At 38.3% G+C, this 15,986-nt stretch overlaps 1 protein-coding gene across 5 annotated transcripts in view; it reads left to right on the top strand.

The window, feature by feature from the left end:
• The window catches only part of RBM33 (RNA binding motif protein 33), a 104,958-nt gene that overhangs the window by 24,752 nt on the left and 64,220 nt on the right, over positions 1–15,986 (top strand). For 4 of the 5 annotated variants that reach the window (XM_076331924.1, XM_076331922.1, XM_076331926.1 and 1 more), the window contains exons 7-9: positions 3,542–3,713; positions 10,876–11,084; positions 12,877–13,186. In XM_076331924.1, the coding sequence (XP_076188039.1) occupies positions 3,542–3,713; positions 10,876–11,084; positions 12,877–13,186 (691 nt within the window). The remainder of the gene's footprint in view (positions 1–3,541; positions 3,714–10,875; positions 11,085–12,876; positions 13,187–15,986) is intronic. The other variant, XM_076331925.1, reaches the window with a different exon arrangement.

Here is a 15,986-nt window from a genome sequence, read left to right as displayed (position 1 = left end):
GTAGAAGCCTCCACTGCTTATTTTCTAGCTAGTTAATAAAGTTATTTGTTTTGCCTTCATAATGTTTCACATGGAAGGGATCTGGTTTAGCCTTTACAATGCTTACCTCTTCTGCACATCTTAGCACTCTGGCATGAAGCTCTCCAGAGCACTTGACAGTCCCATGTTCAGGAGGATCCTGTGCTAAGATCAGTGTTTATCATGCTGACTAGTGTTTTCTCCTGCTTTCCTTGGGCTATGTCTGTTATCAGTCCTGCAACTGCGTGGCAAGCTGTTTGGAGCAGGAGCACTCACTCTTGCTCCATAGTAGATCATAACCCAGTGTGGGGAGTTCTGGTCAGTGACTGGGATTTATGGCGTAATTATTTAATGAGGATGGCAGAAAACTCTGACCTTGTGATAGAAGCAAGGTCATTATTTTTCTTCATAAGGCAGAGTCAGCAAAGCTCTTCGGTAGCTTTGTGCAAGGTGTCATAATGGGAAATGTTAAGCTCCCTTTGAGGAGAGCTGCTAAGAAGCCTTGGCTGGCTAGTCCAGTCAGGTGACCTCAAGTGGCTGTTCAAGGACTGTTTATGTATATTCAGAGATATTAATGTGTTAAATAGTATTCAGGTATTAAATAGAATTCTATAAGTACTAGTATGTATTAATTCTATGTCTGCACTTGTGTCTTTTCCTATATAAATTTATTTTGAAACATAGAATCCGTTCATATACTCTAATCTTGGCAAAACAACTTGTCCTGTTAGGCTGGAAGTTGGAAAAGATGAGCTAAAGAAGTCTTGCATGCTACAACTATTGAACAAATTGCGGGGTAAGGGTGTATGCTCCTACACAGCTCAGATAACCTTTCCTGGAGCTATATGTAGAGAACATATGGTTGGCTGTCAGACATGTTTGTGTCTCCATCGCAACTAATACAAATCCCTCAATAATACGTGTAATCAGACTTGGACATGGGTCAGTTAGCATTCTCGAGCACTGCCTTTCCTTGGTGCCTGCTTTTTCATTAGCTCCTTTGATTTTTTTTTTTTTGTCTTTGATATTTAACGCTTGTACAGCTGTTGTTTGTTAATAGGTGGCATGAGCATTATACTGATGAATAAAGTGAGTTAGACCCAGAAGACTAGAGAATTGGTATAAGTGGCTAAGAATAGAATAGTGCTGGTCTAGAAATGTTTTTTATTGTTGCATAGGAAAGTAGTTGCCTTGTAGTCTGTTACAGCTTGCTTTTTTTTTTAGAATGGATTTTTTTTTTCCCCAGAATTAGTAATTATCAAAAGGCAACAAAGTTTCCACAGGTGTTTTCTGTAGCATTGCATTAAAGCATTGCAAAATTTTTCAGGACAATGCAGACTGCATTAACCATTCTAGTCCTGATTCTGCAGTCTGAGCCACACGTAGAGCCTTGCATGAATAAGTTTTGCACTCACAGATGAGATTACGTGACTGAGACCAGTCTTCAATGAATAAAAACTGGAATTCCAACGTAGCTTTTAAGGGGCATGGACATAAAGAGTGGATGTGTCTGGGGTTCATGCTCTAAAGTAAAACAGGAGGCTCAGTGTAGTGAGAGAGCATGTCTCGCAAAATAGGCACTCCAGATCCTGATCCTGAAGGGAACGTTGGGACAGTAAAATTATGGGGTTTATGATATTTAAATAACATAGATTTGATAGAGATATCGCTACTCCTTTCTCTTTTGGGAGTCCCTCTTTTGAAAGTAAAATGCTAACCCTGTCTTTCTCCCTTATTTTTGTTTGTTTTTATTAAACCACCTTAGTATCTCTTTCCTTGCTAACATCCCTCCTCTGTTCCATGAGTCTCAACTGCCTGTCCTCAGAGGTGCTTTGATTATACATTGTTATGTTAATCAGACCAGTTGTGCTCAATTTGGGTTTGCTTTTGAGGTTTGGATTTCTTTCAGTCTTGGAGGATTTTTTTTTTTGCCTGCTATCCTGTCTGTTGTTTTTAGCCGCATTTTTTGATACGGTAAAGTTGTTATATAAAAGTAAATATATTTTTAAAATATGTGCCATAAAGCTTTTTGTAAACTTTGGCTATTCTCTTAGCTATATCAGAGCATTTTTGTGAGGTCAGGAAATGTAGTGTTTGAATGTTTGCCTGGAATGGATAAAACACATTCTGAGATAAGGAGATAATAAAATGAAAATAACTTGGGATCAGTAGCCCATTAAAGCCCAGTAACTAAGTATACAGATCACTTACTCACCAGACCAAAGTTGGAGAAGCTTTGAGCTTGAGTTCATATGGTGTGCTGTCTTTTAAAGTAGAAACTGCCTTGCCAGATCCTGTCTCTGATCTTGCTTCCCATGTTTCTTTTTGGTTTTGGATGAAGTTGGGCTGCTGGATAAGGAAATTTGCAATCTCTTGCACCATTCTGCCAGTAATTCTTTTCCTTGATTTGTGACTTAGTATCTGTCTACCTGACTGACACACTTGCTGGGCCTTTTTCCTATAAATTACTGCACCAATCTGGTTAATTAGAAGATTAAACCATTTTTTTGCATGTTATATTTCACTCATTTTTTAACTGTCCTCAAGCAACATAAAAGTTATGATGTATTTAGTGGCTTTGCAAAGAATTAAAATACATGTGCAGACTCTAAGAAATGAGCAAGTAGGCCTGTACAAGAAATAACCAAATACACAGTAACCAAATATTTTATGGAAAATTGTACTATATTAGAAAATTTCTAATTTTCAACCCTAGAAATCAAATATAACTTGTGTAACATTCTGAACATTAATTTTATCATGCCAGCACAGGAAAATGAAATTGATTTTTTTTCCCTTTTTTTTTTTAATTGAAGGAGTGTGATCCATTTTCATTTGGGACATTGTTTCATCTAAATGAATGTTCTCTGTTAGAGAGAACTGGCAAGTAAATGAGGACAAGGGAGTAGCATTCCAATATACAAATTTAGTATATTCAAATTTTATCCAATCCTGTTCTCCATTCTTTTCGTCAATTGCTGAATTAAATGTGGGAAGTACTGAAGGAGTAGAAAAAGTAAAGACAAGTACAGTTACACATACCTAGAGGAATAAAATTGAGATGTAAGGTTATCTGGTTTTTGTTGGGTTTTTTTTAACAACATGCTACTGACAGTTGTTAACAAGTGAAAAAAAAAAATTAATGATTTAATGTTTGTATTACTTGAATCTGGTAGTATCCCTGGTTTGCATCTTGGTCAATTCAGTGATAAAATGTCACTCTGTGCAAAAGTAGCTACTAATCAGATGGTGGTTCTAACTGGAGTTTACATATTCCCTTAAATATTGCAGCAAAATGGGTTTTCTCAGTAGATTTTGCTATATAATTTATTATAGAATTCATATCTTCATATTTTAAAAAAAATCACCAAACTCTTAAATGTTCACTATGCATGAGAATAATGTATAATGCCGGCAAAATTTGTACAATGGGACCGTTAAAGAAAACTTTGTCTTCTGATACTCGCTGATCATAAAAAAGTAGATTTTTCAGTTTGCATGTCCTTTGTATTTTGTGATTCAGGCAGGTATTGAATCTCTGGAACTTCAAGAAGAAACAAAAGAAGAATCTGATGAAGAGGAGGACGATGACGAAGAGTCTGGACGATTACGTTTCAAAACTGAACGGAAAGAAGGAACGATAATTAGGCTCTCAGATGTGACAAGAGAAAGGAGAAACATTCCAGAAACTTTGGGTGAGGTTTTGTCGCAGTGGACTATAACAAAAGAAAGTAAAAGGCAGGCTTGCCAAAACTTCTAGAAGAGTTCAATGGTAAAAGATAGAACAGTCGCCTTCTAACATTGACTGGCCTATATCCAAGTTGTCCAAAGTCATATGTAGTCTGTTGTAGTATGTGTAGTGTCTCTCTCCTTGGGAGTAATGTTTAAGCATATCATGTTTTGAAAACCAGTGCAACGTTTGTTCATTGAGACTTTTGTGGTGTCTTTAAAAGCTTTCCTGTTTTCAAGCAGCAGCTGTCTGATCTGTGCTTCACTACATATTGTGGTGGAATACATTTTAAGGAATTCCTTTTGGAACATTTTCAGTTGATAACACAAATCTTGTTACTTGTGTTCTGCTGTGAAATACCTTCATGTTTGCTGTTTTCCCCTAGGAACATAAGCGTGCTGTGAACCTGTTGCGTTCCTACTGTTGGATTGTCCTAGAGAAATTGTAACTTGCTGGGGAGTGTGTTAGAAAAACACAGAAACGTCTGTTTCCTGGGTTCAGCTTTTCTAACATGGAACAATCTGGATCTCTTATACCACCTTGATTCTTTAGGCAGTGTCTAAAAGGGTATATTTTCTTTGTATTTGAGTAGTATAACACGAGTGTGGTTGTTTCTAGGAATACTGCTCCATGTAGCTAATGAATTTGCCACTGCTAGTTCAGAAGAAGCAGTAGACTTGCAACTTTCTTGCAGCCGCTCTGTTTTAGTCTATAAATAAAATCACATTGGTTTATGGTTTTGAGAGTTAACTTCAAGACCCCTCATGTGCCCTGGGTACTCAAGTATCTGATACTGGTGTTGTACCTGTCCCACTGGGGATAACTATATTGCCTCTTCATGTTGGCCTTATGGTGGTGGTAGTAATAATAAATAATCATAATAAAAATTCAAATTAAAAGGTGATATTAGGGAGATGGGCAGAAATTAAGTTTTGCCTTCAGAAAGATGTACCATTCTCATAGTTTTACTACTGAACCAAAATACCAATTCAAACTATGGAGAAAAAGCCCTGATCTTTTGAAGAGAATCAAGATATGCAAGAAAGGTGAACTGGTAATGAAGGCAAATTGTCAGGTACTGTTGGCTAATTGTCAGATACCACTGGGGGAAGATGTATTTTTTGATGATACTTCAAGTTTTGCCAGACTGTAGGGATGAATTCTTTACACAGGATTGCTTTAAGATGGGTGCCACACAGCGTGAGCTTGGTAGCTGGGTGCTTCTGCTTTCTTTTCAGATGAGTCAGAGTCTTTGGGACAACAGGGCATTTTGGAATTATGTTCTCAGAGCGCATACCTAGATTGCCCGACTTGTCCTGATGAAGTTTTCCTCTTGCCTTAAAAGACTTGGTTTGCAACGGATGTTAGTTCTAAGGATTTTTCTCTTGAGTTGCATAGCCTCCTAATTCTTTAATTCAGTTGCAAGGAATTTGGGCTTTTACTATGCCTGCAAATATTGGGAAGCCTTAATTCTATAACGGAGGTGTTGTGGCTAAGAGGACTTGTTCATGAGCAGCAAGGAGTGAGCTGCAAAGGCTGAACCAGACTTCACAGTGGTATTCATGTAGGCCATGTTGTGCTGTGAGTGAGACATCAGTGCATGATTTTGAATCAAGATCTTTCTGATCTGTTGTTCGTATTTAGCAAATAGCTCTTCTTACTTGCAATTTCAGGCAAAGTGTGTATTAAGGGCCTTTATTCAGCATTGTTTTAATAATCAGGAATTGATTCTGATTAGACTGAGGGGAACCCTCTAGAGGCACGGAGTGGTCTATATGGGCAAGGGGTATTTTAGCTGAGGTGCATTCCAAACGTGTTTTCAACTGTAAGACCATATTTCTACATACCACATACAGACCATATCTTATTTATACAAAAGGTGCTGGTGGCTTTACAAAACAGAACATTTTAAGAATAAGAGTGCACTGGAATAGCTAATTCTCTGCACATAATTGCAAGGTAGATGACAATTCCATGCATTTTCACATATCTGTGGATTTACTCTATAGTTTAATGTAAAGACAAGACCAGCCAATGAGGAGAGAACCTATAGTGGAGCTTGACTGTTAAAGGAACAGTGATTCAAATTAGACATTTTTAAGTGTAATTTTAAGTGATTTGGGATGTAGCTCTGAGATACAAGGAAAAGATGATGCAAATGTGGATGAATTATAAACTGAAGAGCTTATTTTGAAACTAATTTCTGGCAAAAATACAATCTTGTTGTTATGAAATTGTTTCTATTCATACTAGTTTTTCATGTTAATTTGTTGATAAAGAGACCGAATGATTGACCATGTGGTGGAAAGTTAAACAGCAAAAAATACTTGTTGTTTGCCTGTAAATATCTGCTTGCTTTTGAGATTATAGAGCAAACTTTTACAGATGCTACTGGTTTAAAAATGAAACTTCATTGCAGATCTACATCTCCTTATTTTAAAATCTGAACATAGTTGAGAAAACACTTAAAGAGGAATTAACATTTCAGTTGAAGTTACAAACGTAATTTCTATCCTGTCACATTTTGGTGACCTTTTGTGACAGCTTGTCTCTATTGGAGGAGTGCATTCTTACTTGCTGATTAAAGATGTCATTTGAAACCATTTTATTACCAGTGATAGTGAAATTAATCTTGACACTTAGAGACACTAGAAGAATAATTGCCGATTCACTGCGTTAACTGAGTGTGTGAGAACTGTACAGTCAAGATGAGAATGTGTGTGTGCTGGTAAAAATATGTAAAAATAGAGAATATTCTCATGAATGTAGCTGAGATCTTTCGTAAACATTTCTTTATCCAAGATAATGTAAGTAGTGGTTTTGAAAAGTTTAAAGGAGAGGTGTTGTAGGACAACTATGCAATTGATTTCTAGAGATACTGAGTTTATCATCTTTGAGAAATATTTGACTTCTTTCAGTGCATGTAGTTGAAGTCTTCCCAGAGTTGGAGTTGTCATTGTGGTCTGGATTTAGTTACCCGTTAAGGAATGTGAAGAAAAATGACTTTGGCACCACCAAACAAAAGTATTCTCTCTGTACCTAATTTAAAAAACAAAACAAACCCCTACACTTATGCAGAGCCATTTGCAAAGTGATAACAAAAGTTATTGGATGTGGTAGTACTCTTTGTTATGTCCTGCTTAGTTGGCTTATGTTCACTCTGATAACTAGCGGCTGAGATTTTGGGCAAGACTAGGAAATTAAAATGAATGGTTTCACTGTTGTCCTGTTGCACTGTGCAGAAGCCCATGGTGTAATCAGGTTGCAAGTCTGGATGATGGGGAGAAAAAAAGTTAAAGGAGAACATTTGCTACCTCTCTCAATTTAGATTGCATATATATGTAAATGCATATGTATATATATATTTTTTTTATAGCTGTTCTGGAATGTGATTTATGCTGTAAATTTCTGCATTATCCAGGATAATAGGGATTCTGGGATTTCAAACCTGGGGATTTGAAATGCTGTTGCTCTCAGGGAGCCACCCAAGGCAGATGTAGCCGCAGAGACCTGTGCTCGGGGTTGGTGTAGGCAGGAGCCGGTGGCTGTGTGCTGCAGCAGCCTGCACACACTGTCCAGGGGGCATGGCAGCATCCAGCCTGGCTCAGTGTGTTTTGGTCACAACACACACAAGCTCTTATCCAGGGAGAAGCAGTGGGCCTGTTCATGTGAATACCTGGCTGTGCTTTGGAAGAGTCTAGGAAGGGAAAGAGGATCTCTTCTTCCTCTGCTCGTCGCCTCTTTTCTAGTTAGCAGTCTGATCTTGCTTTCAGGGAAGACAGGGACTATTTTCCTTGCTCCCCTCCGTGCAAAACTGTCTTCCACACTATCTCCTCTCCTTGATCTCTGTGGCACAATGCTCTCAAATTTGATAAGCAGCCCACCTAATAATTGAGCTGACTCTGTATTTTGCTGCGTGGTGACTGATACCAATATAAAGCACTTGAGGTATTCATCAGTTTAGTTCACTGCATGAGTCTTCACTTTTGCAGTCTGTCTCTGAGGCTCTAAACCTGCAGTTTTGTGTGTAAGCAAAATTCTTCACAGGTAGGACACTGTTGCCTTCAGTGGCATGTTTTGGGGGAAGTATGCTTGATGTTAATGTAATCTTACTTTTTTTTTTTAATGGTTATATTGTACTTCTGTGGTCACAGATGTGGTATGAATGTAATGATGCTTGCTGCAGTGAATTCCTGGGGGTTTTGGTTGGGATATTTTTTTCCAAGGTCAGTGTTACACACAGTTTCACTTTTCTGTCTGAAAAACTGAATATGTGGACTGTGTGTTTAAAGACACAGCCTTTAAAGTTTGAGAACTTGTGTGTAAAGTGAGTAGGAAAACAGCCTATTAGTTTTCATATTAAAGAGAGTGAAAAGTACCTGCACATCGAAGATCATCAGGACTGACTTTGCCCTGAATGCTGTCATCCCTTCCCCAAGCTTAATCAGCGCAACCCTCTGAAGTCATTTTGTTTGGAGCAGCCCATTCTTTCTTCTAAAGTTTTCTATTCAGTGTCCTTCGATATGTGCTCAAGAGACTGAGAGACTCAGACACAATCTTGCCTTGTAGGAAGCCTAGCTCTATTCCCCGGTTCATTAAGAATTGCTTTCCTCACATGTGACTTCTAATCTCTTTAATAGGAAATAGCTTTTTATCATCTTGAATGAGTATTAGCGGTAGGTACTTGTTGCAATGACTGAACTTTGCTTTCTGAACTACCTTGCTGAGTTCAGGGTTGTAGTGTGGAAGATGGCAGAAAAATTGCCCTGCCTGTCCTATTCTTGGAAAAAAAAGAAAACTTTCCAACAAGCAGCATGCCCAGGATGCCCTGCAGGATTTGGATCCTCTGTGGTTAAAGGGAGGAGAGCTGTTGCTTTACAATGTAATGGCACCGTTTCTTCCCATAAGTATATGGGAGCTAGTGGTCTTTCTTTCCTGCAGACCAGCTAAAAGCCCATGTTAGCCCTTTCACACTTGCAAGCCTGTGAAGAAACTGAACTTGCTTCAAGTGTCGACAGGAAGGAGGCTTGAAATCAGAGCTCTATTTTTCCTGTTAAACCAGCTTTTTTCATCCTTGACGGTTAAAGATGGATAAGGTGGTTGTTTTTGTCACATCTAATGCTTTCGATTGCTTTGGACAAGAGTACATTTGTCTTAATTTTCCTCAGAAATCCATAGTGTGCACATTTAATACCATACTAAGACTTGAGGGAGTGTGATTCCTTGCCCCTTTCTAAGCACGCTATGAGATTTTCCTGATAAAGCCTGATTGTCTTGGTCTCTGCCAATCTCTTGAGGCAGGTGCTAGGGCAAAGGTAGCATTTCATAAGAATATCTGGTGTGATTGTAAATTAAAGCTTTATGCCATTTAATTGCGGTGTCGGAGAGGGGAGAGAAAAAGAGGTAGAGAAACTTGTCTCATCACCAAATGCAGAAATGAAATAGGAAACTATATGGCAGATCCTGAGCTTGTAGGAGTCTGTCATCTTTGCTGTGTTCTTAGACAGTCAGCAAGTTCTAAACTTTTTTTTTAAATCCAAAAAACCCTGCTTTCTGGAGGTGCTGAATACCTCTGAAAACTGGGACATGCGAATTTACAGTCTTTGCAGCTCAGTCGTGCAGGTAGTTTTCGTAGCCAAGTAAGAACAACTGTTGCAGTGGGAATGCGCGGCACTCACCCTTTTCTGCCCTTCTGTCAATCCTCAGCTTCAAAGACTAATTGAGATTACTTATGAAGATGTTTAAGATGGTGGTTTAGGTAGCTTATTAGACTCACAAGAAATGTTAATAGTTTTCTAATTGCTTTAGTTGTGTATTCTTGATGGAGGATATGTAGTGATGTGGAGACGTTGTAGTAGTGTCTCAGCTGCCAGATACAAACTATTTTTATTCTGATCTTCAGATATTATAGCCATTATGTGTAGTATTAGCAAGTAAAACCACTTTGTCCTGAAAAGTGGTCCCTATACCCCATCCTCTTTAACATTAAGAGCAGACTTTTTAAATGGAAAAATGGAATTCTTGCACTAATTGCCATTTATATGAATTCAAAATACGTTTTTGTTTGTCAGGAATGTGTTTCTTGTAGAGTACTTTAATTTTGCCCTGTTAGAGGCAGAAGTGAATTTTAGAGGTAACAAGGGATCTGACTGGCACATGGCAAAATCCTCAGCAGCGTGTTTGGGTTAAAGTTTATCCCCTTTAAGTAACTGAAGCCTGGTGAGTGGCACTGCTCATACTGCCACAGTGTGTTTCCAGAAGTTTGTTGTAGACTTTCTCTATACTTCCAGTTAATTTGATTACCTGGGCCTGTTACTGCATGGTTTTCTCTTATTGTTATCAGCATTGTCCCAGGTTTCAAGCAAATCTGGCAGTCTTCATTGAGTACCATCTGTTCTTTGGTGTTTACCTGTGATGTGAGTTGAGTGGGTGTTATCAGTGGCCATGTATTTGACTTGAGCTGAGCACAGATTTTGAAGTGTGCTCTAAGTGGAATTATCATTTGTAAAGTACAGTTGGTTCTTCAACCACATACAATAGATAAAATATTAAGTAATTACATACTGCAAAAACACTTCAGCGACCAGAAAATCCTCCTTTGGATTGGAACAGGCTATTGTGCAAAAGAGTCTGGCAGATAAAATCTGTTTATATGGAAGACTCAACATATCCTTTACAGTAAAGTTTACTGGGGGTTTCATTGTGCTGCCTGACATTTCTGCAGATAAGTGAGATGTTGTTTAGGATAACACAAATGTGAGAGGAGCCACAGCCCCCTCTTACAGCATAAGGCAAACTTCAGTAGCATTTATAAAAAAAAAAAACAACACAAAAAAAAAACAACCCAAAAACAAAAAAAACAAACCTTTTTGTTCATGTTTGTTTCATTTACCAGCTGCTTTTTGACTGTGCAAGAGATACAAGTATCTGTGTGCTCTTTCCTTTTAAAGATGTCTTTAATGAAATGTTAACATGCCACCTAAAGGAGATCAAAGTGCCTGCAAATTTTATGTTAGTTGCAGGGATGCTTCTATAGTTCTAGCAATGTTTTTTTTCTCGATATTTTCCATCTTTTCAGCACGAAGCTAAAATACTTTTTTCCCCATGTCGTCTCTCTCTCTTAACAGAACTTTCTGCAGAAGCCAAAGCAGCATTACTTGAATTTGAAGAGAGGGAAAGGCAGCTTAAACAGGGACGGTACGGCTCAAGGAGAGGTGGGCGAAGAGGAGGCTCAGTTATGTGCCACGGAATGGGAGAACAAAGGAGAGACAATAATGATAGGGGAAGAATGAAGGATCACAGGCCTGCGCTGCTGCCAAACCAGCCATCGACAATGGTACCTTTTAATCCTTAGTATTCTTTGAACGTACTTTCAGGAAATTATGGAGAAATACACTCTAAATGGTGAATCTTTATGAAGGTGGAGTATTTATTCCAATGTACACTTTTTGCTCTTTCAGGGCACTGTTAGGCAAGATGGGCTTTGCGTAACGTGGTGATTGTGAAAGTATGTGCTTAGTCCTGTTACCAGCTTCAACTTGAGGAATCTCAAGGCCTCCAAATGAAAAGTGGATTTCGACTCATACAATGCCATCAGGCTTACTTACTGGTTTGCATAAGGATGGCAGAGAAAGTTAATTCCTCTGAGAAGTTCTCTATATGCAACATGGAAACATGTTCAGTCCCACATTATCAGTTGTAATTTAGTTAAAAAAAATACGAGTCTGTAAAATATTTCTTGTTTTTTGTCAAACTAATATTTTTGCTGATACTTCTAAAAAAATCTGTTTGTATACCTACCATGCTACTATGGAGGCAAATAAAACCCTTGAAAGGTAATCACCACTAGATAAATCAGTATCTTGGGATTTCAGATCAAATTTACCTTTGTTACTCTTTTTTCCTCCCGTGCTTTGTATCACAAACTGTAAGACGTTACTTTTTCCGTCAAAAAAACCCAAAAAACCAGCAAATGTGTGATCATGAGGTAGCCCACACTTACTTTTGTTAACTGCCCTAAAATGTACTGGAAGCTGAGATTGTAGAGCAAAGCCTGTGTATGTCTCTGCAGGACAAGGTCATCTGTATTAAACAAAAGGGATTTTTTCCAACAGCAGTAACCCTAGGTGCTGATCACTAGCAGGAGTCAGTGGATATCTCAGCGGTTGAGAGCCTTGCAGTAGAATATTTCGTGCTTTTAAAACAGTGGAGGTGGAATAATTTTTTTGCTGTATTGCTGCAGTCTTTGCTAGTTATTTTGATCTTAAATGTTGTAAACATATTGTGCTCATCACAGTATCTTCTTGTGCATACTTTGTAGCTGCTTTGCTTTATGGATATGGCTGCTGAAAAAAATCATGTGTCACATCTTTGTTACTAAAGAGTTGCCTGTTTGGGACTCTTCTTGCACTGCCATTTGGAAGTTACTGGCCTAGGACTGATAACTAGTATCAGTGAGTTCAGAAGCAGAAGAATGTCTCTGAAGAGAAACATGACACTAATTTTTCTTTAATTATAACCGATTTTGGCCATTTGTGTTTGAGAGTGAGCAGCAAGAGACTTTCTTCTGTGTTATGAAAGGTACCTTTGAAAGGTATCTTTAAAGTAGTTTTTTCTTCAAGCAGTATGGATAGGTGGGCTGCAATGATATCTTAAAATACAAATTAAGGTAGATTCTTGACTTTTGTTGCTACTGTTAGGTCTGTTTTCTCAGAGAGGCTCTTCTAGACGTGAGACAAGAGTTAATGGATTTGTTTTGATACTAGGACTCAGATTTCTAGTGATTGTCACATATACCTTATTGCAGTTGATGACAATTTCCAGTGACATATGCAGAACCCTACATATGAAATTAGACAGTTCCACTGTTAAAAAGTGAATGAATGTCTGAATTCCCTGTGTGCTTCCTTGCTCTTTGCCATCCTCTCCTTCATATGAATGTCTTCAATTGTTCCTTTGCTTTCCTGTCCTGCTGGTTCTTACCAGTTCCAGTTGATGATATGGAAAGAAGTTTTTCTGTTCATGTTTGGCCTTAATTGTTCTCCAAAGGTGTCTTGGTTTTGTGCTGGTTTATGTCAGGATATTTTAACTTTAAAGCCTATTGACTTTATTCTTTTGTCTGACTTTAGACTCATTCACAGAGGTTAATTCCAACACACCAGCAACCTGTTAGGAGTCTGTTCCAGCAACAACAACAACAGCAGCAGCAGCAACAGCAGCAGCAACAGCAGCAGCAACAACAGCAGCAGCAGCAACAGTTACAATCTCTGCTTCCTTTACAGCATCAGCATCATTCTTCTCCTCCTCCAGGGCTACATATGCCCCCTCAGATAGAAACGCCTAGAATAATGATGACTCCACCTCCAGTGACACCTCAGCAACCGAAGAACATACACATAAATCCGCATTTCAAGGGGACAGTAGTGACACCTGTACAAGGTGAGCTTTCTGAACACCTTCCTAGTCATGCGAGCATGACTCATCTTACTCTTTGCCAGGGATGCAATAATTTGTTTGTTTATCACTTCATGGAAATGTGCTTCAGGCTGATTTTTTTTTTTCCTTAAGCTTGAAAGAAATGTTTTGCCTAAAGTAAGACATAATGTCGGACTGTGGCCAGCTGAAATACTAAAGCCTTTTCAACTTCTTTATCGTCTTTGTTACTCTACTGTAAAGCCTGCGAAGAGCAGTAAAAATGGAAACTGAAAAGAGAATGTGCTTTTTAAAAGTAGCAAATGTCAGTTTTCAAAACTAGGTAAGTACTGCAGTTTATAATTTCCCACATCATTCCAGCTTCAGCCAAGCATTCACAGGATGACCACCCACCTATTTCAGTGAGAGTACACTGAGGCACTCCTTGCGCTGTAATTGCTCTGTGAAAGGTACCAGCTGCTGTCCTTACTTGACAAGATACATGCCCTCAGTTCTCCTTTCAGTGCCACATTTGTGATTGTTTGATTTGCGGCCTGCAAGTACACTTTTTCCGTAACTTAACACAAGCACTCCTTGGGCTACACTTTTTAGGGCAGCTCTCAGAATGAGCTGTTAACGTTACTACTTATTTGGAAAGTGTTTAATCCCTAAGAGGACAAAAAAAAAAAAAGACACCTATATAGCTCTGATTTGTGATTCTGTTGGGACTAGACAAAGTAAAGAAATACATATATATTTATACATATTTATTTATATATATGTATATATTTATATATTCATTTATATATATGTATATATTTATATATTCATTTATATATATTTGTATATATACATATATATTTATACATATTTAGCATTAGGTTGTCTGTATTTTTCCCCCCTTCAAATCAGCAGAACTCAAAGCTATCTTTGCTTCATTTATTTGACCAATGAAAGGTAGGAATTTGGCAGGGTAGGATATTGCCAATTGATAGAGATCTATTAGGCTTCTCACAGATGGCTTCATAGTAGCTGCATTGTAGAGATTATTTCACTTTTTCCTGTCTAATAAAATAAGTGCTTCCCACCAAATTATGCATCAGGACAGATTATCTGGAACAGTCCAAAAGGTCCTTTAGTCTTGGATTTATGCCTTCTGTGCATTTTCCTAACATGTCCGAAGCAACAGTTCTTGTTTTGTGAAAAGAAAAAATTGGTTTTAGACTATTCTAGATGTCTCTCCTCTCTCCCCCCATGAAACAGTCAACAAATCGTCTGCATCTAGGTTGAACAAGTTTCCTCCTAATGCCAGCAATGGCTACTGAGGATTTTGGGTTTTGCCTAACGTCAAAAGTATACCAGTGTATCTTCTTTCTTTTGTCTGAGGTTTTTCACGTTATCAGGTGGCTTCAGGCTTGTCTCAGCCTTACCACTGCATCTGTGGTACTGTGGGTATCCCAGGGGCCTTGCTTTTTCTTGAGTGTAGTCTTTTTTTTCTGTCTTTACTTGCAGATCCTGATTTTAACAAAGTTGTGTACCTCTTGCATGTTAGGAGATCTTCAATATTGGATTTGTAGTCTTTTTTGTAGATCTTACACCTGCTGACTTAGTGTGCACATTCATTTCTTGACGGGTAAAAGTCTAGTTGTCTTCTCAGAATGAGCAGCCCCGGAGAATGGGGCTATTTTTGAATGGTGTAAGACCTGTATTTCAGTGAGGAAAATCTTTGCTATGTGTTTTGATGGCGGCTGATTCATATGAAATACCTTTGTGCTGTCCATTTTACTGAAGGAATCCTCGGCAAGACTACTGAATATTTCTGCTAATAGGTGTGCAGCGTACTATTAAATGCAATCTTTTAAATCACTGTAGAATTTTAATTTTCTTGATTAGAGCTGAGTCTTCTGCAGTGGCTGAGTAGTGGCCATCTCAGTCTCTTAGTCTGCAGCAGTACAATTTGTTACATGAAAGTACAAATTTGCACACCTAAGGAAAATGTGCAGGAAATCAGTAGTCTTTTTCAGGGAAGATGAGCATAATTCTAAAATCCTCAATGGCATTTGCATATTGAGATGAATTTTTAAGCAGTCACTGCAGGCAAATGGTAGACAGAAATTCTAGTGTAGGGAGAGCTGTTCTAAACTTCCTCTTAAAAAGTCCTCCTCAGTTTAATCCGTCTGCTTGAGGCCCCAGTAAGCAGAGACTGGTAGTTGACAAAATTAGGATGTTTCACATGCAGCATCATTTAGTTCAGGGTAACAGGAAGTATGAAAGATCAGATTGACTTCATGTTCTTGATGATGTCCTGCCCCTTCTTGGCTGAATATATTTCCAGATATATGAGGGGTTTTACACATTGGAGAGTACAGTCAGACAGGTGCAAAGTTTATGGGGATTCTGTTGTTGAAAATGTGATGCCTGGAAGCTAAAAATGCCATGTCTGGAAGTGCATGATATGCACACTTAAGTTCTGGTAATTTAATGGTGTGCTGTCATGTTTTAGTGTAGACTGGCTTTTTTTTTCTCTCTAATTTTATGGCAGGATTAAGCTCACATACTTTTAATTGTCAGCACCAGGGACACTTTTTCTAACTGCAAATCATAGAAATATACTTTCTCAACATCTTTTTGGTTTGAGTTAGTCTTGAAATGCGTCGAGTATATCAGTATTTTCTAAAATAGACTCAGACCTCCTGTAAATGGTTATGAAATTTTCATGTGAATAAAATAGCACGTATAAGAGCTCTAGTAGCCAGCTACTTCAGCCTGAAAGTGAGTTGAAGCACTATTGAAGAATCCTATCATTGGCTTATTCCTTTGATGTCTC

The sequence above is a fragment of the Aptenodytes patagonicus genome, chromosome 2, assembly GCF_965638725.1.
Source record: "Aptenodytes patagonicus chromosome 2, bAptPat1.pri.cur, whole genome shotgun sequence".
NCBI classification, from domain to species: Eukaryota; Metazoa; Chordata; class Aves; order Sphenisciformes; family Spheniscidae; genus Aptenodytes; species Aptenodytes patagonicus.
The sequence above is the reverse complement of the archived record's forward strand: the minus strand, read 5'-3'. Positions and strand labels throughout refer to the sequence as shown.